This window comes from Python bivittatus, unplaced genomic scaffold (assembly GCF_059951505.1).
Source record: "Python bivittatus isolate LINGU-HERP-01145 unplaced genomic scaffold, Pbiv_v1 ctg000350_np1212, whole genome shotgun sequence".
NCBI lineage: Eukaryota > Metazoa > Chordata > Lepidosauria > Squamata > Pythonidae > Python > Python bivittatus.
In genome coordinates, this window is record NW_028277074.1 from 23395564 (window position 1) to 23423404 (window position 27841).

General features: G+C 38.9%; 2 protein-coding genes across 9 annotated transcripts in view; one reads left to right on the forward strand and one right to left on the reverse strand.

Moving 5' to 3' along the window:
* HSF2BP (heat shock transcription factor 2 binding protein) overlaps positions 1-1883 on the reverse strand; it is a 124102-nt gene extending 122219 nt beyond the window's left edge. Inside the window, exon 1 of one of the 4 annotated variants that reach the window (XR_015796801.1) lies at positions 1778-1883. The gene's annotated coding sequence lies outside the window, so the exon portion shown is untranslated. Of the gene's footprint in view, positions 1-1072; positions 1283-1313; positions 1452-1777 lie in introns of those variants that run through there. The other 3 variants (XR_015796800.1, XR_015796802.1, XM_088144714.1) reach the window with 3 other exon arrangements.
* The window catches only part of PDXK (pyridoxal kinase), a 56360-nt gene continuing 30125 nt past the window's right edge, over positions 1607-27841 (forward strand). For all 5 annotated transcript variants that reach the window (XR_015796803.1, XR_015796804.1, XM_088144715.1 and 2 more), the window contains exons 1-2: positions 1607-1737; positions 23628-23682. Coding sequence is in view for 3 of the 5 variants with exons in the window: in XM_088144715.1 (XP_088000841.1) it covers positions 1645-1737; positions 23628-23682 (148 nt within the window). In the remaining 2 variants the exon portion in view is untranslated. The remainder of the gene's footprint in view (positions 1738-23627; positions 23683-27841) is intronic.

The following is a 27841-nucleotide window of genomic DNA, read 5'->3' on the forward strand; positions in this document are numbered from 1 at the left end:
AACAGTCACAAACCAAGCTTGTATTAAATCATGTGAGATGGATGCAGATTTAATATTAAGGTATTTATAGTAGACCTTTGAAAACAATGAAATGTAAGTTAATTGGTTAAAGTTCCAGTTATTTTAACAGGCCTACTCTAATATGATTAAGTCAATCCATGGTAGGTCATAGTATCAATAAAATTATCTGTGCAGCTATTCCATCTTTTCCTCCTTAATGTGGTTTCTTGGGGGGAAATGGTGGAAGAAGTGGGGAGAAAACACAGAAGGGCCATGAGTGGAGGATGAAAATATGGGCTTTTTGTGAATGAATCAGGTTGATTACACACTTCAACCAGACACCTGGCCCTTTTTCAGGAATTGCCATTCACTCACCATCTCTGCCTGTTGCTATTTTGTTCAGAGAGCATGCTCAGTCCACCCATTCATGCCTGTTTTGTTTCCCAAAATATGTGTTGTGCTTCTGGGAATGTGCCAGGTGGTTTTGGAATTTTCAGAGATCTCATGGGCCCTGGTAGGTACCAAGGTTAATTCAAATTAACCTTGGTAGCTACCAGGTTAAAATCTCATGACCAATTTTGTATTCTTCTAATCTAGTGGTGCTCACCACACCTTGTGACAATTACTGTAATCCCACAAATTACTTGTTTAAGGGTCATCTGTTCCTTCTTCTTCAGCCCATTTGTGGCTGCCATATGAAGAGCTTGCTAAATTCATTTGTGCTTTCAAATACACAGATCCTACCACTGCTATTAAAACCCTATGGATGGGTGGGAGATAAAGGTACAGTATACACATTTTCTAATCAGAACCGGGACCTTTAATTGTTGGACACAAGCCTGAATGGACTACTCTGCTGATATTTTTCAGGCGAGTGCCTCTGGTAACCAAGACTATCAAATCAGGGCTGCAAAGTCCAGATGACCCCTCGCTGACAGCAGAAAGATGGAGCTGCACGCCGTGTCACCTGAAAGACTTGGCAGATGGGGGGCAAGAGATACATAATTTTGGGCAAAGCCCTGCACGAAGGCCACAGCAACCTGCTATGTCTTTAAAACGTCCCACAAGACACCTTTAAATGTGGCATCTCTCACAACCCCAGCGTTTAGCGTCGTTCACGAGCAGCACTGGGGAGCTCCAGCATTGTCGTGACCTGCGAAGGATTTTTGTTTCTCCCAACGGGAAGTGGGCACCCGCAGGGGCGCCTTTGCCGTAGATGCCGCACGCTGGCGGCAGCAGCAAAGCGACGGGGCGGGGGGAATCGCCACCCTGCCGCCCTCCTCCTCCTCCTCCTCCTCCTCCTCCACGCGTACCCTCCGAGGCAGCCCACTTCTTGCGCGAGCCGCTCCCTCCCGCTGCAAGGCGACGTGTGGGGGTGCCTTTAAATTGTTTTGGAGGGAGCTGCTGCCCGCTCAGTCTCATCTGTGATGTAAGAAGAGATTTTAGGTGTCTGCGCCGATCGCCTGACTTCGCCTGTCATTTTCTGCCGGGCTCCTCTTCTCTCTGCCGGTCCGCTGCTGGGTAGATGTGTCCTTAAGCACTTCCGCCGCCAAGCAGCAGCTGGCCCGGACCTCGTCTCTGTCCCTCTGCCCAGCTTGACCTGCTGGTGCGCGCTCCGCTCCTCGCTCTCCTGAGTGCGCAGGCATGGAGGAGGAGGAGGAGTGCAGGGTGCTCTCCATCCAGAGCCATGTCGTCCGGGGCTACGTGGGCAACAAGGCGGCGACTTTCCCCCTACAGGTAGGTGGAAGAGCCAGCTGAGCCGGCCACTCACGCGCACCTGAAGCTCCCGCCGAGCGGGCGGCGGGCGGGTTTTCGCCCCGAACTCTCCCGCCTGCAGCGCTTTGCTGGGCACAGCCTCGAGGAGCGCGGAGGGCGCTTTCTGCCGATGCACGTGCCCTGCTGTGACACTGTCAAGTGATCTGCCCGCTGCTGCCCTAAAGAACTCGCCTCTCGCTGTCCAGAGGGAGCTGCTGAGTTCATACGTGCAAATCCACTCTTCTCTCTAGGCGAGGCTTTGATAGGGCGACTTAAAGAAGCCCTTGCTGGCCCAAACCCTTGCACCAGGCCGCGGGTCTCACCAAGGAGATGTCCAAAAGCCTTCCGTGCTTTGTTTTTATTATATATAATAAGGGCGTTTGTTTTTGCAGCGGTTGCCGTTCAGGCAAGTTTCTTATTCCAGCAGTGCCTTTATCCCAGGCAAACAGAGCGAGGTTCAAGGAATCTGGTAGAATAAGAGAAGAGAAGTGGGCCTCTCTTCATTCTGGGGGTGGTTAGAAATTGCCCGTGGAGGGCTTAGTTGACCCTTATGATTTTTTTACATTTTGTGAGGAGGGAGAATGAGAAATGTATTAATTAGGGCACCTTAAAGGCTTGCCGAGATAGGTCATCCAATTCAAGGAAATGTAGATGAGTGATCCTTTGAAGACTTCCTCTTCATAAAATGAATACATTTTATAATTTATGTCATCTCACTTTCTTCATTCAGTATTATTAAGTTTAGTCTGCTTATTCTCTTCCCAAGGTTAGGCTGTTGATTTTGGTGGCATAATCTTAAAATACATTTAATAATGAAACAGAGGTAGACAATATGTTCACTTTGTGATGTTTCAGATTATTTTAATACCTCTTGAACATTGGCTATACTAGCTGGGGTTTATGGGAGTTGTAATCCAAACCACCTGAAAAGCATCTGTTTGCTGGTCTAATCAGTTTATTATGGCATAATAACTTATGTCCCTTTCTGCACTGCAAATAAAACTAACTGGTCTGTTTCTACAGAGAAAGATAAACAGGATGCAAATCTGACTTCACAAATGGAAATATTCAAGAATTAGTTTTAAAAAGGACTTTCACATTCTATGACACTCTGCCACTTTTATTAAGGTGGCCATTGATGAACAACAAAAAATAATATGTATAGCTTTCATTGTGAAATAGGCTACAATTCATGAAGAAGTTCAGGTCTTATCTCCTAAAACTCAAACAAAAAAATCTTTAACACAAGTATGTGATTTTGTTTTTAATCAGCTCACTAATACAAGGAGCTGTACCATGAATTGTGACTATTAATGAGTACAATATTAAAATGAGTACATTTCATTCTTTTCTCACTATCTCCACTTCTATCCATTGCCAAACTGGGTTTCTCAATATATATATATATATATCTGACTCAGGTTAATGTTTTATTTAATTTCTGCTGGCTAAAATCCAGGAAAGCTTGTACCAAATAAACATGGTACCTTTAAGGTACCATGACATCCTTAGTTTTTGTGGCAATGGACTGATGTAATTAGCCCTCTGGAAAGTGTAGAAGCGCTAGCAGAAACTATTCCCCAAAAACTGTGCGTGTGTTTTTTTTTAATGCAACACATACATATGTAAAACTATTATTGACCATTGTTGCAACCTAAGCAATGATTTCTGTACATGAAATTGGATCTGAAATACATATTTTATACCCTTTTGGGGGGAAAGTGGGAAACTGTTGTACCATATGACTTCATACCATTTTTCAAAACTGAATTACATTTCTTGAAATAGGTAGAAGTGTTTTTATGTATAACAGGGGTACCAAAGAATTGGAAAGGAATAGCCATTGTATGTTACATCTAGTAAAACTGTTTCTGTATTACATAAAATTGACAGCTGCAAAAGATAAATAACTAACCTGATCCCCAAGTACTTCTTCCCAAAACTGTTTGCCCAGCTGCAAGCACAAATCAGCAAGAACATCCTGCATATTGTAGTGGATTCATGGCTAGATGTTGTTAGTTATAATCTGCCTTTGTACCAGGTATTTTATACAATAAAAACGAGATTAGCTTTTATTGCAGCATCTCTTTTCCAGTATATGAAACAAATTCTAAAAACTGAAAGTGTTTAAAACATATACAGCAAAAGGACTTTGCAACTACTGTTTTATGTAAAACACATGTTTGATACATGCAGTGTGCAGTGATGGACTTATTACTGTCACGGCAATAGAAGCATAGTGACAAAAGAAATAACACTACAAATTGCAATCAGAAAATAATAAATAATAGTAAATATGCTTTTCTTGCTTTTTACCATATTTATATATTTACCTTATTATATCCATTGAATTATGTTTTTGGCTTGGTTACAGAAAACACTGGTTGGTCTCTGAACTATCACATAGCATTTCCTCATTTTTGCAACTATAAGTCATTCTTTTCAGATTAATTTGCCTTAGTAATTTAATGAAATATCACCCAAAAAATTTCTATGGTGAAGATTAAACACTTAGCTATTGTAATTCTGGGAAGGGATTACTTTATATTTTTAAAGTAACTTAGGACTTCTGTGACTAACATAATAATTGATTTTGCTGGAATATATGTTCCAAATTATGATTAGAAGAAGAAAAAATAGTAAAATGAACATTCTTGTTTTCACTTTTTAAAGTTTACGTGATTCAGGAATGGGAAAAACTATTCTGATAAGAAAAATGTATATCAGTAATAGATCCATATTTTACATATAGATTTTTGTTTTAAAATGATCTAAAATTAAGTGTACTGAAAAACTTTGAACCGAAAGCCTAAAAAACTGTTGTTGAGTAGAGACAGTATTAGGCTAAATAAACAAACAATCTGACTTGGCATAACTTTCTGTGTTCCTACGTACTAATTAGGAGGAATCCCAGAAAACAGTTCCTGTTCTGCCACTTCAGTAAGCCTGAACAGCTTTCTATGGTAGAAAGGTGAAAGTACAAATCTTATAGCAAAATAATAAATAGTGTGGCATCAAAAGCGCAGGAATCAAAATTGTATTTGGATTGTGATAGTTTATCTGGTTTGTTGGCATTCCCCTACCCCCCCTCCTTTTGCTAAGCATGGGCAGCTTGGATTAGCTAAACTTTGAAGCATATGTCTGCTGGACAGAAGATATCCCATTTTCCCCTTTGATTTTCAGTGTCAGTCACTGGAGTGCTAGAGGGCAGTGTGTAATAATCTGTACCATTATGCTGACATTTACTTTTAAAAAGTAGTTGGGGAACTTGTAGAAATGTAAGAAACAAATATGTTTTCTACTGCAGACATGAACACAGTTCTATCTATATAATAGTACAGGTAGTCCTCTTTAGCGACTGCCTCATTTAGTGACATTCACAATTACGATGGTGATGAAAAAGTAAAAGCTTTACAATCAGTCCTCTCATTTATGACTTTCATAGGTCTGTAAAGCAAAGAAAAGCTGAAGTAAGACCATAAGCACAGTCATGGTTTCACTTAGCAACCTCTTCATTTAACAACTGAGTTGCTGGTCCCAATTGTGGTTGCGAAACAAGGACTAACTGCTGGCTTTTGTAACTCCTGGAAGATTATCTTTGGTTTCGTTCAGAATGAGCTGTGTAAAACCCAGTTGCTGTGTTTTTGCCACACCAAAGCAGTACTAAGGCTGGACCACATGCCGAGAAGATCATGTTGCATAGTCCTCTGAGAACTATGTACTATAAAATGCTGGTGAAGAGATGTGGTACTGGCTTTCCAGCTTGCTTGGCTTCAAAAAAAGAGTTGGACCAATTCATGGAAGTCATGGGAATCACTGGCTATTAACCTTGTTGGCAGTATGACTGCCTTTGAAAACCATCTGCTGGGAGACTAGTGGGCTTCCTTGTGCAGTTGGTTGGCCACTGTCAGAACACATGTCTGGACTAGAGGGGCTAGTGGTCCAATTCACCAGAGCTCTGCTTATGTTCATATGTTAAATACTACCTGTATCCTCCATGTCTAAATTTCCTTCTGTACTCAGCCTTTATATTGGGAAGGAGGAACTTCAGTTAGCCTGTTAAGATATGTTGGGGCAAGGAGTTAAAAATTGCACATAAAAGGAGTAAAAATCAATTTCAAAGCTATGGATTTCTTGCACTGATTTACCATTGCACAGCATTATTGGTATACTTGACCAATTCTTCTAGAGGATAAATGTGAACAGTTGTCATAAATTGTGATGTCACTGAACAGGGGAGTGAGTAGAATGCAGGAAAAAGAAACCCTTATTCAGCTAACCATCACTCAGTTCAACAATGAAAGTCCTGCTGATAATTTCCCCAGCCCCAGTGGAACCTTTTTGCAGTCATAGCAGTTAGTTGTGGAATGCTGTTCCCAGAGAGATCAGCCTAGTTCCTTTGTTGTGTGCTTTTCATCTAGTACTGAAAACTCCTGATAGGCATCAGAATTTGAATTAATTCCATATTGGGATCATTTAAAGCAGCAACTATGACATGCAAGGACAGACAAGATTGAAATGGAATAGAAAATGCACCAGAAACTTCATTTTATAAAACCCCACAGCTAAAATATCTTCTCATAAAACTTATAAAACTTCTCATAAATGTAACCAGAAGTCAGATTGTAGTTCTAAAGTCTGGGTACGGTAACACTCAAGGCGCTCTTGTGAGTCCAACTTGCCTAATCTATAAAGTTCAGAGTAGCTCATATAGGAGGATACCTTTAAGATAACCTATCCCAAGCTTGAAAAGTTGGCATAATTTCTAGTTATGATATGCCTCCTCTTCAACTAATTATAAAAAACGATCCTGGAATATGGAATTTTTATCTGCTCTCAATTATTTGAGAGATGTATTTGCACAAGCCTGTTAGTAAGGCAACAGTTTTCATGTTCTTGGATTATGTGAGTTAGGATGGTATTTTGTGTACCAACATGATTCTCCATGCTGGCTTATTTTTATTTATGTGTAAAATACTGAAAAGTCTTATTATTTTGGATAGTTACTAGAAAATATTGACAACAATAATCAGTACTTATATAACGCTGTATAACTGACAAGCATTGCCTAGATTATCTTCAAGAGTTATGTACAGTAAAGTAGGTGAGATTTGTTACCCTAATATCACAGATAGGAACTTGAGATACTAGGAGCTTAGCTGAGGTCATATTTTAGCCAAAGATTTCCCAGTGCAAACTGGATAACAACCATACTAGAAAATTGTCTTTTTCCTTTAATTTTCTAATCTACTCTACTCTGCCTAATAACTAGTTCTGCAGTGCTTCACTTCCAACTAGCAGTATCTGGGGGCAAGGGGGGAGACAGTGTTTGTGGCAGCACAACTGAAGCACTGCCCCTTTGTACTTGTTTGTGATGTTGTCACAGACATCAAGGGGTAGGTCTTCGATTGCCCTGCCACGTCGGCCATCTTGTTTTTTTGATCACCAGTCCCATGGACACTGCTGCCTTTAATCATGGAAGTTAGGCATCTAATATGGAAGTTAGGCATCTAAGGAAGTTAGCCATCCTTTCTTCTTGGAATAGAAGAGAAACTATGAATGGAACCAAGGTAAAATAAGAGATTCCTGGATATTCTGCAAAAGTCCTTCATTTATCATTTATGAAGTAAAGTGCAAGTAGATTTTGAGAACCATTCCTGCTACTGAATAGAAGCTACAGTAGTATAAATCTAGTCTGGGAATATCTGATTTGGAGAAAGGGAAAGTTTTTTTTAAAATAGCACCAGAAGAAAATTATCATGCATTTCAAGTACTGGAGCAGACGTCAAAGCATGCCAGAACATGCTCCCATGCAGTGTAGAAGCTGTGAGGTTAATCTGTGCTCTGTAGTGGCAGCTGTTTCTGATGAGAGAGGTAAGTCATGCATTTGAGCACTGAAACCTCTGTAAACTAAATTGCTCTGAATCAGAACTGAAAAACAGTTCAGCATTCTGACTCATGCTGACGTTTTCCTCCTATTTATAGGAGAACATGAAAGCTGCTTTAAACATCCAAATGAACCATAGTAAAGAAGATTTTAAAAAATAATGAAAATATGAGCTTTTCAGCCAAGTGAACCAGAAGAATAAAAGTAAATTGATGTCTGTCAGTGACAATTCTATTACATAGTTTAGAAATCAAAGCCCAGAGCTGTTGTCAGCAAAATGAACTGCATCACACAGGATTTGAGCAAGATGCTTGCTTTCTTGCATTTTTCTTTATCTTGAGTGGGACAGATTCCATTATATGGGAGTGGAAATATTTTATTAAACTGCTATCCTGGATTGCACATTGCTTTCTGCTTTTCACTTGGTAGTAGGAAGCTATTGGTTAGAAGGCAGGATGAGAAAGAAAAGCTATGCATTAGCTTCCCATAAAAAATTGGACTTCTTATAATTTCTCTGATTGCTACAAATCATTAAAAAATCCATAGTTTTCCAGAAGGATTAGGTATTTTGATTATACCAATTTTGAGAGAATAGCCAGGTTAGACTGACAGCAAAACCTATAAAATCTTGTCCTGCTAGTAACTGCGGCTGCTGCCCTCAGTAGCTTACTTATTAGCTCAGCAACTAGATAATGATGGTTGCTTATCTGAGTTTGTGCCACACCTTTGTAAGTGAGTCATTTGGGGAATAAAAAAAAATCTTAGAAGGAAGTTTTCAGCTCAAAAAATGCCTCCCTTCTTAGAAAGGCCTTATTTTAATTAAAGGCAACAGTAATAGCAAGACCTTTTAGATGGACCCTGATTTTCAAAAGAGGCAAACAGGGTAGAAAATATTGTTGGTTGAAAAGAAAGATGGTATTTAGCAAACCATAACAATCTCTACCAGTTCAGTTATTGAAACAAAAAAAGATACTTATGGTTAATCATCTAGTATGCCCTACTTGTGTTTGTGTATTGGTTCAAAGATTCTTTTCAAGTTCAGGAACAGGAATCTCCATTGAGAAAGGGACCACAAAAGTAAGGTCCCAACTAGAGATGGTAGGGTTGGTGTGAGGAATAAAATGAGTTCTGCCACAAATACACAGAAAGAGTAGGATAGTGAACCTGTTTTTGAGGATGTGATAAAAGTTTATCCTATTATATCTTGTGTGAAATACTGGCCAGAAAAATCAAACGAGAAATTTGCACTTGATAAGAAAAATAGTTTGTGAAACTGACAAAAAGAAGCTTAGCTGTATAACTTAGTTGTAGACATCTTTACTTAGAAGGAAGGTGTAATTAATTTGCCCTGTGGTACTCCTCCCTCTTTAAAGGAAAATTGGAAAGCTAACATGGTTGTCAGAAGCATCTAGTTCAAACTACCAGGAAAGGAGTACGTGATGATCATGAGAGGTCAGAAAAGAATATAATACAGTTGAGGCCAGGGTCCATTGTCTAGATGGAACATTGTGAAGAACACACAATAAAACAGTGCTCAGTGTGGAAGCACATAGGAATTCTGCTGTTAGCTAAGAATGGAAAAGCAGACCCTGGCAGGATTAGGAGCTCACTGCACCCTTGCATTTGCCAGTTAGAGCTTTAAAAGCCTCCATTACAAATGTTGGAAATTTTATGCTTTTCCTATGGCTGATGACCTAGTAGGTAAAGATAACTGCTCTATTAAACTGGGGACACATTAAAAAGGAAAAGTAAAACTTTCTTTATAATAATGGGGAAACAATCCAAAATCCAGGTTAAGGAGATCCTTTCCTCAGACTCTTATTTTCAAACTATTTTGAAAATTTTGAGTTGGCCTGCTAAAGGCCACGTTAGTTTTAAAAGCATTAAGTTTTGCAACTCTAATTTGCATGACTCTTCATTATGATTACCTTAATCACTTGTTTGCATTTTAAATCACTCCTGACTACAATTATTATTATAGCAATAATGTAGTTGACTGTGTTTCTACAGAAGGAAAGTAAAATCAGGGCCTCCTTTCACAAGCTGGCCAGGGCCTTCTTTTGTGCGCCAGCCAGGGCCTTCTTCGCGAAAGAAGGACCCAGCTGGCACACAAAAGAAGGCCTCGGCTGTGCAGATGCAAAAGGAGGATCCAGTCAGCATGCGAAAGAAGAGTGGCATGAAATAAGGCCTGGCAGAGATGGGGGAGTCATAGGTGGGTGGGGGGAGTTGAAGTGGAGGCAGTCCCTTACCTTCTTCCAAGAATGGCTTGTATCTGGGTGGGTCCTTTCATAATGACGTGGGATTCGCCCAACGACAGCAAGTGGAATTGCCAGAACTGCCATCATAAGCAGAGCAGTCACATGAAGTTTTGCTTAACAACTGTGTTGCTTAGCAACAGAGTTGTCAGTCTCAATTAGGTTCGTTAAGTGAGGACTACCTGTAATTTTCATTTATGGTGAACAAAGTATAACAGAGTAGTTATAGAAAGCAAAATAAAATGATTCAGGCATTCCAACATCTCGTCCTATTTTAGCATTGTTATGACCATGTTCAGGTTGTTCAATTACATCAAAGTTTTGCTCTAATGTAATAACGAGCCTCATCTTTTTTAAACTTGTACTGTTTTCCTCTGATGGAATCTTCCTTTTCTCCACTTTGCACACATGAAAATTAGCTGCATCTAAAACCCCAACTGCACATGCACTAGCCTCAATTGTGCACACGCTAGCCTCGCACTAACTGAATTTTGGGTTGCATTAAACGTGACCTGGTATCAATTTACAATTTACCCTAATAGAATATAACATTACTGTATTTGAACTCACACTAATTGTGACCTATCTGTATAAATTATTTCAGTGGGAACTACTGCACATATGAAGAATAAGTAAAAATGAAACAACTCCATATGAAAAGTTCATTAATAACCAATTAAGATTACAACAAAGGGGAATATAAATGGAACTAATTTAATCTGAATGATGGCAGTACAGTATCTTAGTATTGGAAGGAAAAGACATTTAAAAATAACTAAAATCTTGATTTATTGCTTTTCAAGCTGAAACTAAGAATGTATTCAATATAAATATTGTCTTCCTATCTTTTAAATGAAGAACTGCTTTTAAGAGGCATGCTTTTAAGGCTTTGGTCTTTTCACAGTTTTGAGTATAAAACAGCTGTTTAGAGTATGAAATGGGCTACCTTGAGCATTTCTTGAAACTGTTTCAGGCTTAAAACAGCTGCCCCCTGCTCAAAAGTAGACTGTTTCCAGCTCAAAAATGGGGTGTTTTATGATATTTTGAATCATAAACAACTTGCATGCTGCTGCTAAATATCTAATCAAGATGGCTAACATAAAGATCTTGCTTTGTTTTATCCCTCCAGCAACAACCATGGATAGATTGGACTGAGCACAACTGACTGACCCAAGGTCACCTAGTGGGTTTCCCTGGCTGAGGGTGAACTTGGATCTCTCAAGTCCAAATCCAACTGCTTCACTGTTATACAGTACCACATTGGATATAATCCAGTCAATTTAAGTTCACCTTAAAGGTTAGCATAGAATAGCATTCTTGAGAGAAAAGAAATATGTAATTGGCTTGATAAGAGTACACAGTAAAATCTTAATTTCACCAAAGCATCTGATTAAGTTCTCCCTAATATAAGTTAGCAAACTGTGTAGATACAAGATAATAACACTACATGAATACAGATCTAGCTGGAAAGCCATATGCTAGCAAACCCATCCCTGCTTCCATAGCAAACTAAATAGAAATTTCAGCTGGGATTCTGCAGAGCTTTATCCTCTTCAGCATTTTAATCAATTATTTCAATAGATATAATAATTACTTATCAAATTATTTGGTTATACAACAGTGGAAAGAGTATCAGAATATACTCTGGCACAATAAGAGGGGGCTTTTTAATCATCTTTGGTGGACATGTAAAAAAGCTAAAACATGTTGGACTCAAATACATATATTAATTCAGAAGATTTTAAAGACCAATGTACAACTGAAACCAGAGGCATTTCTTTTGGGGTTGATGGATAAACAATTGGAAAAATCTCATGGAACTTTGTTTTTATATATGGTAACTGCAGCAAGACTTTCATACGCTCAAAGGTAGAAAGGCTTGACGTTATCTACAATGGAAGAATAGATGGTAAAGTTGATGGAGCTGGCTGAGATGGCGAAATTGACAGCTTTGATTAGAGAAAAGACCTTGACTAATTTTAATGCTATTGGAAGTCCCTTTTGGACTTTTTGTGTGAAACAGAAAAAAATAAAATCATTTTATACAGATTTGATGATTAGTAATACTAGTAGACAATAGAAAAAATGGATCTTATGTTCTAATCTTAGAGTAAGAGTTTAATGCAAGTTTTCCTTACATTCGTGTGAAAAAGAAAGTACACCCTCTTTGAGTTCTATGGTTTTACGTATCAGGACATAATAAAAATCATCTGGTCCTCAGCAGTTCTCAAAAGTAGGTAAATACAACCTCAGATGAACAACAACACATGACATATTACACCATGTCATCATTTATTTTACAAAAAGAAAGCCAAAATGGAGAACCCTTATTGCTTTCATAGGTATGAAGAGGCTAAGTAGCAGCCGGGTGCTGCTAATCAAATGCCCTTGTTAAATGTTAAAAGTAACATCTGAGGCAGGGATCTTGCTGGACACCAGAGGAGGTGTTTGGGGCACACAGATTTATACAGGCAGCATGTTACCTACTCCTGGAAAGAGTGTGCCAGTAAACACTACAAGGAAGATTGGAGGAAGTGGTGTATGGATCTGAGAGATGTTTGGGAACATGTTTGTGATAGTTGCTCATGTATTTGAGAAATATACCAAAAAGAAGGCAAGAACCTGTTCTCTGCTGTTTCAGGCATGATTTCAAATAATGAGCTTAAGAAGTGTAAATTCTGAATGAATATTAAAAGAAACCTCTTCATAATAAGAACAGTTTGACAGTCCAGTCAGTTTACTACATGTGAGCATTTTGGCTGGAGGTTCAGAATTAGACTGAATAAGCATCTATTAGGGATACTTGGCTCTGGATTTCTGGTATTCCATGGGCCTGAAAGGCTGCTCCTGTGTCTGTAATTCCACGACTTTGCTGTGCAAACCACAAGCTCTCAAGTCAAGCTTGACTCTGGCTAACTTCATTTATGTGCTTTTCTTGGCAATGTTATGCAAGTGGTTTAACACTGCCATCTTCCAGAGTGTTTTTTGACTTCCCAGTCTAACTACAGCCAGGAAATTTCTGGATACTTCCCATCCTTTATTATGAAGTTAAAGTCTCAGCTAAATCTCAGATTTACCCATAATGCACACCATTCTTTAGGTAGCTAAATGGCAGCCTCACCTCTGAATCTCTTTTGCAGGTGATGACAGGACAAGTACAGTAAAAGACAAGAACTACAATGATAAAGCAAAAATAACTTCTGAAAGAAGCTACGTAACTCTCCATATTGCGGATTGAGAATTGCTATTTTATTTTCTTAGGATGCTGCAGTTAATGTCATCTTGCTTTGCTAGCAATTCGTTGTTCCATAATCTTACATAAACAAAAAACATGTTGCACTCAAGACAGTAATTACATAACTTTAAAAAAAGCCCAAACTTGTGATTTAAGTGTGACACATTTGTTTTCTCAGATGCCAGTAGTAACACATTTCTGGTTTCCCTAGGAGAAACATCTGTTGTGTTGAGAACTGTGTTTGCAATTCAAAATGTGAGAGTTGGAGCATACCCCCAGTACATGCAAGCATTACTCCATAACCTTTGCCCTTAACAGTACAGTCCAACTTTGCTGTGACCTGCCTTACAAAATACTGTAGTACAAACAATAGTGATTTCCTCCCCAGTACTGAACTACTAAGAATGCCTTTACATTTCTGTTCTGTAAACAAATCATATGTAAAATTAAAGTCTCATTTGTAATTTTACAAATCATATGTAAAATTAAAGAGATTTAAATTTGTCTTGCTGCTTTATGCCCTCTTGAAGGTCATAATAGAATACATGAATCAGTTTCTACTATTAGCTAGCTCAGTATTTCTTCCTAGTACAATACATTATTATTGCTTTTTTCCTTATCTGTTAGATAATTGACTATCCACCATACTGCATTATTACCCAGGCAATATATCTCCAAAATCTTAATGAGTTTTGGTGTCTTTCTGTGTTCTTTCGAATACTGCTAAACCTCATAGTCCCATTATATCAGTTTGATGTGCTGCATTAAATAAGAGAGAGCAACAGGTATTAGTTTATACCACCAGCCATTACATTCTGATTTTTAAAGCTATTATTCTGATTTTTAAAGCAGTTTTATCTGAGATGAATTCAATTTAACAAGTATGTAGGTGTATGGCTTGTTCTTTCCATGAGGATAAGATTTTCTAAAATGAGAAATCTCCAAATCTCTTTAGCATTCAAAGCATCAAAATTTTCCATGCTTTCCCTCCACAGCATGTGTTGATGAGGCTGTGATATATTTTAACTGTTATATAAATATATATAACTTATATAAATATATATTTTCCATGTTTGCTTATTTTTAATTATATTATAAGTTGTATTATGAAAACAGTATTAAAATGTTTTAATTTTTATCAAAACCCTGTGGCATTTCAGAGAAAACTTGAGGTTATTTCTGATGCACAGTTCAACTGAGGTCTTAGTGGCTGCTTTGAATGAGAGGGTGACTACAGCGTTGAACTGCACCTATGCAGTCTTTCTCTGTGCATGGATCCTGGAGTTTCCCTTGTTTGTTAGAGGAACTCTGGGAGATGAAATGGCAGAAGAGACATCAGGAGCACTGCTAGAAGAGAACAAAGAATAAATCTGACTGAACATGGGTAAGAGTCTTTGTTAAGATTTATCTCATGGCAATAAGAACTACAAAACATAGTTGTTTTTCTGCTCTTAATGCATCTGCTGATTGCCAGCTGGTGGCCCTGTTTAAGATGACCCAGTTCCTCCTGGGTAGGGAGGGGCCAGAGGAACTTCAGCAGATCTGCTGACAGGATTGAGACATCTGCTGGATAAAATGACTCCGATTTGCTCTGAGATGGACTCTGTGCTAGTGCAAGTCCTATAGAGTTGACTGAGGCATTGTCTGGCTTGATTATTTGGGATGAGTTTGAGCTTGTTTATCCTGAAGAAGTAGACAGGGTCCTCAGTGTGGTGAGCATGGCCACCTGTATATATGATCAATATCCCTCTTGAGTGGTCAGGGGTTCCCAGGGGACACTGTATGGTTAGATCCAGGCAATAGTGAATTCATCCTTGAGAGAAGGAGTGGTCCTGCTGCACTTAAGGAATGTGATGGAATGTATCTACGAAGAGGAGGGTGATATGAGAGATCAAGGCTATTAGGAAGGAGGGGGTGCATTCCAGGAAGGGAAAGGAGACAAAATACAACACAGTCTGGAGGGGGAGTATGGGAAGCTTAAGAGGTTCAGGATAGTCACTCCCTAGAATCTCCCAAGGTATATCCACTTGTTGTAGTAGTATAGATTTGGTCTGGCAAGATTCTGTCTATAAGGTGTAAGCAAATAAAGGAACTTGACTCAACTGGACTGTTTCATTGTTGTTCTTGGGCTGGGCCTGACAAGGAAGCATTGGTCTTCCCCCTCTTCAGGAAGCCATCTTTGGATCCAGTGGTACTGGACAACTTTCATCTTGTCTCCAGGTTTCCCTTTTTGTGAAAGGTTGTTGAGAAGGTGGTTGGGCTTCAGCTTCAGAAACCCCTGGAGAAAGCTGATTATCTGGGCCCTTTTCATTTGGGTTTCAGACCAGAGTTTAGTACTAAGATGGCATTGATCATGCTTGTTGATGATCTCTGGCAGAACCAGGACACAGGTGTATCTATCCTGGTCTTCCTGAGTTTCAACAACTTTCAGTGCCACTGAAGTTTGGGAGTCGGGGACATGGTGTTGCAATGGTTCTTCTTCCTCCAGGGCTGGTTCTAGTCACTATTGAAGGGGAGTCACTGTTGATGGGGGGGAGGCCCTGCCCTAGTCCCCTGTATTATAGGATTATGCAGGGGTCCACCCTGTCCTCTAGCATCTACAGCAGGGGTTGGCAACCTTCTAATGTATAGGGGCCAGAACTCATGCCACCACTGCTGCCATTTTGTATGGGCCAGGTGTATGTATATTTCTTTTTAGGACTACTGGTTGGATGATTTCAAGCAGTGGGCCACATCCGGCCTGTGGGCCATAGGTTGCTGACCCAAATCTACATGAATCTGCTGGGTAAGGTTATCTAATGGCAGGGAGCTAGGTATCAAGAATGTGCTGATGATACTGGCCAGGCGATTCCATCAATATTCTTTCTCAATGGCAGGAGGGTGTGGGGACTTGTCTCCAATTATTCTGGCTCATCCCACAAGATCCAACAGGGTTGGAATGCTCCGAGTCCCCTCAAATAAGGCAACTGATGGGACCCAGAAAGCATGCTCTGTGGAACAGCTTTCCATCCCATCCCCCAGGATTTGGAAGGCCCAACCCTGATGGTCTTCTGTAAGGCATTAAAACTTGGTTTCCTCCCTTTTACTATTCCTTCTTTTTTTCTCACGTGTATGTCTGAGCAGGAGGCAACTGTATAGCCCCTAAATGCTTATGACATAATAACCTGCAAAGTCTTTAATATGCCATGAGATTCTTTGTTGGTTCTGGTGCAGCAGACTAGCATTCATTCATTCATTCATTCATTCATTCATTCATTCATTCATTCATTCATTCATTCATTCATATATGCAGTGTCAGAGCACAGACAAAGAAAGTCCTATTACCCAAGCTGGGAGCACATTTGATTTTTAATTACTTTATTCAAGCATAATCTACAATCTACAATCTTTCCGTTCTTGTGTGCACAATATACATACCAAAACCAATGTAAGTAAAGAGAAAAAAGGGTCCCCTTCTCTTCCACTGGCCAAGTAGATGAAAGGGAGTTGAAAGATTCCAAAGAGTTCTTTGTGGGAAAATCTCAGCTTTTCCAGTGCCATTCGTCCATTGTTTATACCAGTGCTTCTCATTGTGAGCAACTTTAAGATGTATGGATTTCAACTCCCAGAATTCCCCAGCCAGCATTGGAGTCCACACATCTTAAAGTTGCTGAAGTTGAGAAGCGCTGATTTATACTATATAGAAGGTCATGGTATCTGTGCTGATTCTCACAAGAAGTTTTTCACACTTTGTTCTGGCTTACCTTTCCTTCTTGTTTAGAAGAGTCAGTTCCTTTCCCAAGGGGGAAAAAAAACTATTAATAGGTATTTCTTTTGGTTTGTTTTTGTTCATCTGCTGTAAATGGAGCCAGTCGAAGGTTTAGTCTGAATTCTTCAGCTCTCTTTATCTTGTTCTTCTCTTTGTTCCCATTTTCTGGTCAGCTAGTAATAGAAGCATAGCAGGATTCAAAGAGAATAAAGTTGAAGGATATAGAGAAAAGAATGCAGAATGAAAATAAAGATATTATATAGAGAATACAAATATGTATATTTATATCACATCTCAATCTATCATACGGACTTGGGATTCGTTGATGGTCTTCCATCCAAGTATTAACCAGGACCATCCCTGCAGATCTTCTAAATCCAGCAAAGCTGGCCAGGTATTGCCACTTGTTGATACAGAGATAACTTAATCAGAACAGTAAATCACTCTGGCCCAAGTGTATCTTGAAGTACTTTCCATTTTTTACAGAATTGTGAATTGATAGGAGTCTAAACTATGGCGTATATAAAATTTGAACCCTAGTTAGGCTTTCTTTTTAGCTAAATTCTTTTAGCTTGCATTCAGTGTTAGTATGAAGCAGTTTAAACCTATTATTGCACAACCAATAAATAATGTGTCATAGTTCTTAAAAATTACAATTATGCCTACTTCTTGTTTCTAATGATTATTTAATTAAAGCAATAAGTTATGCAGAGACATTTTTCTTTTCCTTAAAATGAACATAGAATTTGCTGTTATGGGAATATGTTATCTTTTCGGACATGCTATAGCCTCTCTAGGCTCTGTGATTACTTCCTCAGTACTTGGATCTGGTGACTGGCATATTTACCTGAAAAGATGATCCCAGAGGAAGAGTAGATTTTAAAAAATGCATATATAAAAACCAAAAACAATCCCATTAAATGCTCAAATTCCCCTTCTTGTCAACCTAGGACTACAAATTCCAGCAGAAATCAATCCTGGAGATTTCTCTTTCCCTCCCTATAACTGTGAATGTGACACTTGTCTACCTACCTGCCAGAAGCCATGTTATAGACAAGGTCAGGACAGAAAAATAATTAACATGAATTGAATAAAATTAATTGCCTATAAATTAAGATGCACCATTTATACAATTAATTGACACCCATCTATATCTCTCTCACACACACTCTGCTCCTTTCAGAAGAACAGCAGGAGGAGGAGGAGGATGCGATAGTGGCTGGACATGGGGCAAAGAGAAGTAATAGAACAAAACTAGCAGTAGAAGAAGGAAAGACAAGAAGTTAACAGGGAAGGAATGAGAAGCCTTGTTGAGGCGTTAGAAAAAGGGTTAAATTTATCCAGGAAGCAGCAGAGATAAACCTTGTGCTTCCCAAGTTAGCTGAGCACAGCTAGTCTTCAAAGGTGTTAATTGTAGAGCCATTTGCCTGCAGCCATTGCACCTCCCTCCTATCTATTTGCTCCTTTTTAACAACATCTATTATCAGCTAAGGTAAGATAACCCCTAGACACAATTTACAGATAAATTGCTTGGAGCTACCAACTTTGGTATGCTAAACTATTTGGAGCATGCCCGCTCTCCCGGCTTTCCGGAAAGGGGTGAAGACCTGGCTCTGCCAACTCAAATGGGGCGAGAGGGGTATAACCAACCCTGGGGGTGGCCAATGCCTTGAAGATGCTCCCTGAGTCTAATAACTCCTTGGAAGATATTTATTACCTGTATAAAAAGTCTTCTTGTAATGTATTTTAATTCATATTTATTCTATTTTAATTAATATTTATTCTTTTTACTGTAAACTGCCCAGAGTCATTCTGCAGTAAGATAGGCAGTGACAAATTTGAATTATAAATAAATAAAACTTCCAAGTTGTGAGTGCCTAATGTATGACAGGTAAAACTTATGTGCCTGGCTAGAGTCTCCATCACATTGGGTTATACAACACTCAGTGGTGATCTGAATATATACTTTATTGTATTAATAAATCATCATCATCATAAATTAAACTTGTATGCAGCCTAACGCTCAATAACTCTGGGCGGAGATTATTGATTATTATCAGACAGAAATGCTTCTCACCCCATTTCCCTCATTTTTCTAATTCAAACCTTATAAGCATCCAAGCTGGCAATCCAGCTGCCTTTGATAATTGAGCCACACCATGGTGCTTTCAAGGATGCAGCCTCACCCCACCCAGGCTGTTGGGTTAGAAAAGCAAATGCTCAGACAGAGTGGGGAAGGTGTGTGCAGGCGTATGTGTGGGAAGAAAAGTGATAAGCAAATGGCATACAGATGGGGAAGTGGAAGTGACTGAAGATTGGCAGCTATTACAAGCAGGCAAGAGGACTATCGTTCAACTGCCAGGACCACAAGTTATGGTGAGCAGCATATCCTGGTGGGAGTCCTGCCTGGAGCTTGGAGCTTTGCCAGGAGCTCAGTAGCAACTAGAAGAGGAACAGCCACACTGAAGCGGCACCTCATCTCAACTAGTGTAGAAATGTTTGGAAGAAGGCAAAGGTTGTATGCTACTTTACAGACTTTATATATTTATATAGACTTTACACATTTTATAGACTTTTGCTTGAACTAAGTATTAAGACATATTTACATGGCAACATCACCTTGCAAGTCCTAGATGGATGGAGAGCAATAGTCTGTTGTTGGGAAAGGTGCGTGCTGCAATAAAGCATTGTGTACAGATTTGTTACGATGTGGTGTATCCAGTCCTTGGAAAGCAAAGAACTGTCACAATAATTGATACTGGTTGCTTTAGTAAACCAATACAAATAATTACCAGCTTGACATCTTTCCCTGGCCTTCAGAGATCCCCCTTTAGTTTATAGTTCTAGTCTTATGAATTTTTATATTTTATTGTTTTAATTTTATAGTTTTATGTTAGTAATCCTAGCTTTTAGTTATCTTTTATCACTTACAGGCTTCAGTGGAGTTATTGAAATGGATGGAATTTTACTTTGTTCGTATGGCCAAAATAAAGTGGTGTTGACATCTTTCTTCAGTTTATGACCATATGGATCTAGTTCATTAATTATTTGGTCATTCCACTAATAATCATAGGTCAGAATTCAAATCAGAAGTAAACTAAATGACTTTATTTAACACTGAAAACTTACCAGTTTTTTTTACTTATTTCCTTTGTAAACTGCCCAGAGTTGCTTTTCAACAAGATAGGCGGTGACAAATTTGATATATAAATAAATTATTTCTATTATTTCAAGATGTTTAGAACAATTTTGTTAACTAAATTTTAAAGATAGATATTCAGATATCCCAATGGCATGATAGATAAGTTAGTTGACTTTCTCTGGATTGGTAAATTTCATAGCAAATGACACACCAAGAACCAGTCTGATGATATTTAGCTGGAAGAGCATTCCACGTTCTAGGAGTTGCTAATTATGAAAGTCACTTGCAATCATTAAATGTATATATTTAACTGATGCTGAAAGCTTAACAGTTGAGGTGGCAGTGGAACTTTCTATGGAAAAACATAACATAAGTGGGGCCAATTGTTGAGAAGACCCTGACAGATTCAAGTGGCAAGAAATAAATTATATATTCAGATCCCAAGCAATAAAACCCTTTAAAGATTTAGACTTAGAATTGTGTGCAAAACCATGCATAAAATCAGCGGAATTGTTCCATTCAACTAGTCCCATCCAACTGCTTCATTAGGCACCAGTTTGAGCTTCTGAATAGTCTTCAGACTGTAAATATATTGTAGTGGTCTCCTCTTAATTATCCGATTTGCCAGTCATGAAGATAATAATCCCTTCCAACTTTGTGATTCTATATATAGCTGTTCCCTCTGATACCAAGAGGGCAATTTATTAAACATTATCAACTTTCTGAGAACTACAACTGCACCGGTATATAAAAATAAATTTTTATACACTGTGTAAAAATTCAAAAATAGTTCTATCATAAAAATAGTGACATTCTGTAAAGACAATATTAAATGCCAGTAAATCAGTTTAAAAGCAAAAATTTTAAAAGTCTGAAGTTATTTTCTAACAGCCAAGAGAATACAGATTAATCACAACTCCAAAGGGAGTATGTGCTACAATTCAGTGAGAATGCCCTTCCCTGCAAGACTAACAAGCAAGTGTTAGCAAATGAGGTTAACTTCAAGAGGACCTCATATAAATTGTAAGACTTGACAAGGTCAAAATGAAACAGGTTATTCCTTCAGCTATTTAGAGTTTTAAAGTTAAAACCAACCAGTTGAACTTGGAAAACAGCTACTAGCAGAATTCTCAGAATAGGAGTGATATCATGCATGTATCCAGCCATTATAATTTGCTGGTTTTGAAGTTTTTAATATGCTCTTTAGCCGCAGTTCTGTGTGGAGTCTGTAGATCAAACTGAGGAATTGGTGATAATTGACACAACAATTATAGTAGCACATAGTCCTGTGGGGAGAACATAATACTAGACATTAAAAATCTGACATTTCAGGAGGAGAGGGCCCTTTTCTTAAAATATATTTAATTCTAATCTTGACCCTGCTTTCCACTGATCAACACCACTACCATATTGCTAGGATTTAATAATCAGCTTGCTTGTCAAACCTGAGCAGTCATCAGAGACATTAACTTTCTTAGGGAATAAAGAGCAACAGCAACAGGGCTAAGTATCAGCTTTGGTGGCTTTATATAAATATTAAGGACCAGGATAGAATCTCAAGATGGAAAAATATTACTGCCCAGGTTTTGTAATCATAGATTCCATATCTTGAAGGAGCCAGTCACATTCTCTTGGCTATTTTTGCTATCTTGCAAACCACATTCATATAGTTACCTTTATGAGAGCTATTAGGAACAGGGTATATGGGGTGTGACAGAGTTTATATCTATCCTGTCCTTAGATTCAGACAGATCAAGTTCCAGTAAAGAGTCAAAGCAAAGAGTTCAATATTGGTAACCAGCATTCAGAGAGTTGATAGGAAGGTGCCATCAAATTGAAATAATCATTCCAGGAATCAATTAATTCAATTGATTCAATCAATTGAATCAGAACACAAAATCAAGCGATCATATATATTGTTCCAGTTTTGACTGCTCTCAAGCAGAAGTTTTTATACTGAAATTCCTGGCTTCCTCATAAGTAGTGCTGACACTGATCAGCACTTCTTGTAAAAATTCAGCTACTCACAAGTAATAACCTACTTCTGAATAGACTTTTATTGCCAAACAGTCTACTATTTCCAGGCACTTTTCCAGCAGTCTGCCATTCCTTCTTCTGTGCCCTTTGACTCTTGACACAATGGTCTCTATGCAAACCCAATCCTCTTGCAGTCAGAATGGAAAGTGAGAGACACTACAGGATTGTTCTATAAAAATTGCCATGCTAAGCATGGCACCATTATATCAGACTTTCCAAATCCTTTGGCCAGCTCCTGCTTTTCCCCTTCCTCCTCAGAAGAGGATTAGTCCAAAGAGGTATGACAAGGCTTAAAGCTAATAAAGGTGTAGCCATAAAAATATCCTCACCCTCCAAAAGAGGCAGTTATTGTGTGGATTGGGGAAGTCCACATATCAGAGGACCAAACAGTGAAACAAATTTCAGAGTCTGCTGTGATTTTGCAAGTGCGTGCAAAAGCTTCATTTCTGGCATTGTAGCAATCACTGACATAAAGTGGGGAGAGGGTTACCCTGGCCTGTCATGCTAAGGAAACAATAATGCCCCCTGGAGCACAGTGACTGGCAAAAGAGTCATTCATTTGCCAGCAAATTGCCTGAAAATAGATCATACACAGTTATTTCTGCACCATTACTGTTGTCTCCTTAAGATTCATGATGCTGTATATAGTAGCTTTTTTCTAAGGAGATTATTTTATTCCAACCAACAAGGATTTGAGAGCAAATACATTAAATGTTAGATTTTTCTGTCAGATTTCAGTGTTAGACTTTCTTTCGCAGTAGATTAAAATGTTCCAAGTCTTAAACATCAAAATACATTTAATGTCTAAAGTCATGTTTATAAAGCAGAACTGATATTTACTTGGGCTCTGTAGAGATCAGGATGTGAGTTAGAGCGCACAGGGGTTGTAAGTAGCATCGGAACACCGTAAACCAATCATGTCTTTTCCTGAGATCGTGGATCAGCTCTGGAGAGCAGCCGCACAAGTCTAGGAAAAGAAGCAGCTGGTTTAAAGTCTTCCTGACAGGTATTACATTTTTGCCCACGTGTGCTTTAATTACATTTTGCCCTTCTTATCTGGATCTCTGCACAGCCCTAGTGTTTCCTTCTATGCACTGTGTACATGCGAACACATATTTATTTGCTATTGTAATTCTGTGGAAGGTAGAATTCAAACACTACAAAGAAGTGCTTTTTCTTTTGTAAAAACTCATGCTTTTATATAATTATATATTCCTTATCCTCCAAGTGATTCTTTTTTTGTTTTTGGCTGTCTGAATCCTGATTATTGCACTTTCCATTCTTCTGTTCTTAAATTTTAGCTTCAGTTTTATTTGTTTTAGGGTTAGACATATTTTTTTGCGAATATTTGTACTATTTTTTCTTATATTGTGATGCCTGATGTCTTTTTGAATTAATGAATCTGTTGATCTGTACCTGTATATTTTCCTTACTCAAAGCATTTTACTGTTTGGTTTTGCTTATTCACGCTTACTGTCAGTACATACTGAATGCTAAGTCATAACAATATCTTAGTACCCTTGAAAAATGAAAAAAAAATCCATAAACATTTTTTTCTTTTGTTGTAGGTGTTGGGCTTTGAAATAGATACCGTGAACTCTGTCCAGTTTTCAAATCATACAGGTAAGTCTGCGTGCCTGTGTAATCTAGTCTATTATAATGTCAGAATAATTTATGCCTACAGAAATTCCCCTTAGTGTTTAGAAATGCTACTGGCAGTATCCAGTGAATGGTTCTAGGTGTATCTATTCCTTCCTTCCTTCCTTCCTTCCTTCCTTCCTTCCTTCCTTCCTTCCTTCCTTCCTTCCGTGACAACAAAGACGTTCTGCACATTAGCACTCTGAAACCAGACAGCTATGAACTTGACAGCCTTTACTTATATGATATCCATCCCATACTCAAAGAAGGGGGAAGAGGCAGAGGTTAGGTATCCAGAAGCAGAAACCTGTGAATCCCCTCAAACCCAGATACATAGTCAGAATCAGACCCTTTTCTCACCCATCTCCATGGAGTCTGAAACAGAACTGCAAGTCTTAAATCCATGAGAGTAAAGGTGCCATTGTGTAGGAGCCCCACAAGTTGAATGTACCAGACTGTAAGGCCAGATGCCTTGAGGGTAATGAATCCCAGCTGTGGGTTAATCTCATGCCAGCTGAGCTTTTGGGGGAGAGTTCTCTGAGAAAAGTGGGGGACCCTCATCTTTTTGGCCCATGGTTGGAATCCTAGTGCAAACTATCCAGACTTTGATTCTTGACTAGCTACTGACTTTTTCTGACTTGGTAGAAGTACAGCTACAACCCTTAGGATTAGACTAGGTTTGCCCAGTTGATAATTATTGTGGTGAATGATTATTGTGCTCCAGTTTGGGACTATCTGATTATTTATCTCAGTATCCCTGGAACTATTTGGTTCAGAAGCAATAGAAATGATAGCAAAGGCTACTCTTGACAGTAGCCCAGTCCAACATATACCTAGCATGCTATGTCCTACAGAAAAGCCCAAGTTAAAAAAGACTTAACTCCTTTGGTTTTAACCAGTTGCTAGGCAACATGTCTTCTGCATAGATGATTAGGTCTGCTTTCTGAATGAGCTCTGTTGCTATACATTTGAGCATTTAAGGTAGCCTTCCCCATTTTAATGCTGTCCTAGAAATGTGTGGATTACAGTTCCCAGAACCTCTCCTTCAATGTAATTCTTTACCTCCTCTAGTTATGGATAGCTGTTTAGATAGTTCAAAAATACTATCCTATCTTCCTTTCATCCATTTGCCAGGCTGAACAGTCACAGCTCTGTCAGCTGATTTCTCTGGGACTTGGTTTCTAGACCCTCACCTTCCTTTGAGTCAGGCCAACATCTAGGTCAGTGCATGATAATAGTGGATCTCCTGTTGTTTTTCTCTGAAATTTGCCATTTAGTGTTCAGTAGAGGAGACTCAAAAAGGTTAGGAGTATTTCCTAAAGAAATAATAACTCCTTTGCCAGGTGTTCTCATTGTAAAATAAGAACTTTTTTTTAATGTCTCATTTGAATGCTTCTGTACTACCCTAGTGATTTCAGGGTTCCTGAAGTTATTTATAATTACTTCTTTTCACACATTCACCTAAAGATCTCAAGAACTTCTAGATTAATATCTTTCTTTGTTGTTTTCCTCAATGTTAGCTCTTCGCATAATCCAGAACTCTAATAAATCAGGTTTCCAAATCATGTGGATGCTTGTATTTTGTTTATTTTAATGCAGGCATAATTCGCCTTCATATCTTCAGTGGAAAGTGCAGATATCAGGGAGAGAAAGGGGCAAAGACAGTGCATGTGCCTTATTTTCTACCCAGTTTGAAGGTCTCATATGCTCAGCTGAGGACCATCATGCATATTTCATCAGAATGTCCACAAGAAAAACTCTACTAAGTATTTAAAAAAGGACATGCATTATGACCAAAATCACAGGCAAAACAATAGTTAAGAAGAGGTTACAGTTGTAACCCGTATTTGCTGTTGTGAACAGCAGTGTACTTGCCAGCCTTTTGCAAGTCTTTGAATCTACATCTTCACAGGGAGAGATGCTCTTTCTAGGCCGGGTGCTTGAGGAGAGGTGTTTCAATCCTAAGATAGTCCTAAGATAGACCAGGTTTCATCTTTTAAAGGGGGAAACAAGGCTAAGAAGAGAAATTGGGCATACAGTATCCCGTCTCTCCCACAATCCTCACAGTTAACTGACTGAAATCTCTGGGGATCTGGAGGGACTAACTAAAACAGAAATCTGTCTCAAGACAATGACTATTTTTGAGATAGATGTAAAAATAGCTATGCAGTCCTTGGGGTTCTCTGAGCTTGGTTGTTTTCTTGCAAACGTTTCATTACCCGGCTAGGCAACATCTTCAGTACTAGAATGGAATGGGTTTGCTCTCTGTTCATATACGGTGGCATGCCCGCCAATGTTGGTGTGGGTGGAGGTGTGAGTTTTGTTTTATTTTTTATTTTCCTCCCCTCTGGTAGTTCCTTGATTAGGGTATTGTTTACTGCTTGATTGTATGTCTGGTGATAATCTTGGTGTTAATCTCTGCTTATCTGGGTGATGATTGCTGGTGAGGAGATGTTCTGGTCTTTTGTTTTCCTTTTTATTGTCTCTCTTGAATAGTGTGTAGATGTTGTTTATCTCTATGTGCCTGTTGATGGCTGCCTTGTCTGAATACCAAGCTTCCAGGAATTCCCTCGCAAAAGACCAGAATATCTCCTCACCAGCAATCATGATAGTTGTGTTCTCCTTCACTGTCCCTTTTTCATTATTTGGACCCAAGAGTTTTGCTCTCTTTTGCAGAAGCTGCAAAAGCCATTAAAAGGGAGACTGTGTTTTGCACCTGCTGAAAGTTTTAGAAAAGATGGTTCTCATATGTCACAGACAGAGATATTCTCTCTTCTGCTAAGCTCTAGTTGTGGAATTTGCTACCTCGATGCCTCTTTAGGGACTGTTCTCTGGTGCTTGAATTGAGTGAAGCAAGGAAAGCTCCATTTTAGTTGTCTTTTTGACAACTGTGAAAACATTTTTATTCAGACAGTCTTTTTTATTTTAATTTGCTCTAAATAAAATTTAATCTGGTGAATTTCCTTTTTTAAAAAATGTGAAGTGTTGTTTATCATTACCAAACTCTGTTTTCTCTATCTGCAACTCTCTGTGCATAAATTGCAAGCAAGTAGAAAAAATTGGTTCATTCAGACTTGTTTTTTTCTTTGTACTTTTCAGCTTGACATTAGCAAAACGCCATCTGATTGGCACTGATCTTTCTGAATCATCTTGTTATAAATTAATGAAAAGAAATGTTATTGTGCTATTTTGATACTCAAAACACAGGCGGCATTCTGAGCCACGACTTCCAAGGAGCTCCATTGGTTCTTGCTTGCTAAGGAGCATTTATTGTATGATTACAGTGAGTGACTCACCTCCAAAGGACATTGTGCTACGTACACATATGAAAGGGACCTGTCAACAGCCCACGGAGCTGCTCTTTTTTTAAAGAGGAGAAAAGAGAAGCAGTTTTAAATTCGCCATGCACTCAAATGCTTAAGAATATAAAGCTTGTTGGAGAAAGAGAGCTTTATTTCAGCAGAGCGGGGAGAGAATTTTAAAGGCTCCTATTCTGAAGAGATTTGGCAGATTTGTTATTGATGTACGTATAAGAAGTGAACGAAATGTGTGTATGTATCCATACACTTCCTACAGTTGAACATACTTCACAGCAAAATTGTTGAGTGCTATAAACAATAGAATCTCAACAGCTGGTTCAGAATGGAGTGGCACAAGCAGTAATGGACACTTCTCAGCATTGGTTACCAATTGACTTCCAGGTGCAATTCAAGGTGCTGGTTGTTACCTATAAACTGCTTCATGGTGTAGGTCCTGGTATTTTAAGGGACTGCCTGTCTATTCATTTTTGCCCATCAAGGGTGTTCACACGGAACGGGTTCGCTCCAGGTCCCATCAGTTAAATGGTATCATCTTATGGGACCCAGGAAGCATGCCTTCTTTGTTGCTGTCCGTACCCTCTGGAACAGCATCCCCCTGGCACAGTTCCCACTCTCCTTGGTTTCTAGAAGTCTCTTAAGACCAGGTTCTCTTCCCAGGCCCTGAGTTAGGGTGTTTGTGGAGCCCCTGTTGAGTTTTTCTTGCATGTTGGGGAGTGTTGTTTTGGTCCAGACAGTGGTGGGGTTTTTAGGTCTCTTTTCAACATAGGTATTGTTCCTGTTGTATGCCACCCAGAGCCTTCTTGGAGTTGGACGGTCTTAACAGA